Raw genomic sequence first — 2,222 nt, 5'->3', positions numbered from 1 at the left:
ATATATATACAAAAGTCCGGTTACCTTATAGCCCGTTCAATAATTCGCTTAAAAACGTCTATTGCTTAAAATTGAAAATATGACAACGTACAGGCTTTTCGTGCACTAACAAGTCAGATAAAATCTAACGTAGATGACGTCATTTTCAACCCATGACCAAATGCATGATATCATCGAACTTCATTTCGACGAGCTACTCCCTTCTATATATATTCTCCATCCTATTTTGCTCAATCAAACTAAGCCCTCGTAATCCTATAACTTTAGCAAAGTACTTTTCCACCTTCAACAATCATAAATGGAATACTCTGGTGAAGGAAGTGGCAGCGCCACTTCACCGATGGCCATTTCCACCGCCATAGCTTCAAGTTTCTCACAGTCATCCAAAACTAGTACCAACACTTCACCTCAGCTTAGCCCCACTAGTGTTCTGACTCATCCTCCCCCGTCCTCTCCTTCCTCGCCACCTCATCCGGTGGTTCTCAGCCCTTGCGCAGCCTGCAAGATTCTCAGGCGGCGATGCGTTGATAAATGTGTTTTGGCACCATACTTCCCACCCACTGAGCCACTCAAGTTCACCATCGCCCACCGAGTGTTCGGAGCTAGCAACATCATCAAGTTGTTGCAGGTAAAACCAAAAATAATTACCAATCGGTGAATTTACCCTCTAATCCAAGCTCTCAAAACCTAATTGTCATCATGACATATGAGTCTATACTATGATTTCATTTACGTATTCATATTATTTATTCTTGCAAACTTTCCGCAGAATAACAACAGCTTATTTCTTATTCAAATTATTATTTCTTTGAACCAAGAAAAATTGCAACTTTTTTGTGTGAATTCAAGACTTTGACTTTTCTCCTTTCACTCCAGCTTTATTTTCCCATGTTCGCTAACATACATTTTATTCTAAGTTCAAAACTTTGACTCACACACGTTTAATTTACTCATAAATCTAAGTATTTTGCTCAAAAGAAAATTGGATCCTCAATCTATTGGCTAAATAACACATTTTCAAGATTTACTCGTTAAAGTCTCTTAAGCAATTTTATTTCCTAAAATGTTATTAATTCTGTTAATTACTAATTAATTCAGAAATTAATAAACTTTATAAAACTATAAAATAAAAAGTAAATGTATTAATTTATAAAGGAGTGTATGTCCTACTATGTGGGACCTTCGTTTGAACAAGACGGGTTCACAAAGTTGACATTTGTTTCTAATATTATAAAAAATGAAGAGATAGTAGTTAGTAATAGCGATTCCTAAATAGAAACGAAGATTAGTGTACCCCGTTAGTCCAGTATATTTTTCTCATTTTATTCATATTAATTGTTTAGCTTTAATTAAGATTGTAACGAGGAGTATTAATTGTAATGTTAATTATATATAGGAACTTCCAGAATCTCAAAGAGCAGATGCAGTTAGTAGCATGGTATATGAAGCGAATGCAAGGCTGAGAGATCCAGTTTATGGGTGCGCAGGTGCAATTTGCCAGCTCCAAAAGCAAGTCAGTGATCTCCAAGCGGAGTTGGCCAAGGCACAAGCAGAGGTGCTTAACATGCAATGCCAACAATCCAATCTGTTGTCCTTGATTTGCATGGAGATGGATCAGCCACCACCACCACCACCACACCAAACTGCTTATAATGAAAATAACCTAAACTTCTTCCCCGATGATGTCAATTTGGCCAACGTATTTGAGCCTCTTTGGACATGAAACTATATAGGGACAGCTAACCCCTTCAAGAGGGCATCAAGCAAGGTTGGAACTTGAAAAAGAAAGGGAGATCTAGGAAGTGAAACATTCGTTAACAGAAATCAATTAAGTACTGTAGTTTGTAAGATCATATTAATTATACTTCAATTTACTGATCCCATAAATAGTATAGAAGAATAAATGAAGAGTTACTCAAAAAGGGTAGAGAAAAGTGTCATGCATTGTATTAATAATATGCCAATTCTTGATTTAAAATCAAGTTATGGGTGACCTAATTTTATCTAAGTCTAATTTATGAAATTCTTCATTTGGCTTAATTTGTCAAACTTGTTATTGACTTAAGTACCATTTTAACTCTTTTGAAGTTTAGACTTTCTATATGGCCGGGTGATGACTAAACCAATTGTATAGTTGGGGGAGTTGGGCTTTCATCACATTTTTCAAACATGTGGAGCTTCTTAATAGGAAACAAAGTCATTTGAAGGGTGCAGTCACATCC

At 36.1% G+C, this 2,222-nt stretch overlaps 1 protein-coding gene across 1 annotated transcript; it reads left to right on the top strand.

Annotated features, from left to right (window-relative positions):
• The first annotated feature begins 253 nt into the window (after positions 1-253).
• On the top strand, positions 254-1,988 carry LOC145157027 (LOB domain-containing protein 1-like). The gene is made up of 2 exons (XM_079076185.1): positions 254-628; positions 1,397-1,988. The coding sequence occupies exons 1-2, from the start codon at positions 299-301 to the stop codon at positions 1,721-1,723; spliced, it is 657 nt and encodes a 218-aa protein (XP_078932311.1). The 5' UTR covers positions 254-298; the 3' UTR covers positions 1,724-1,988.
• The last annotated feature ends 234 nt before the right edge of the window (positions 1,989-2,222 follow it).

This window comes from Lactuca virosa, chromosome 2 (genome assembly GCF_052849685.1).
Source record: "Lactuca virosa cultivar CGN04683 chromosome 2, Lactuca_virosa_CGN04683_v6, whole genome shotgun sequence".
NCBI lineage: Eukaryota > Viridiplantae > Streptophyta > Magnoliopsida > Asterales > Asteraceae > Lactuca > Lactuca virosa.
Note: the sequence above shows the minus strand (reverse complement) of the source record. Positions and strands in the feature narration are given on the sequence as shown.

Excerpts from the sequence above, each read along its gene's own strand:
- LOC145157027 (XM_079076185.1), top strand. The coding sequence starts at position 299 with ATGGAATACTCTGGTGAAGGAAGTGGCAGCGCCACTTCACCGATGGCC. Across the intron at positions 629-1,396 it reads ACATCATCAAGTTGTTGCAG|GAACTTCCAGAATCTCAAAG; the intron begins GTAAAACCAAAA and ends AATTATATATAG.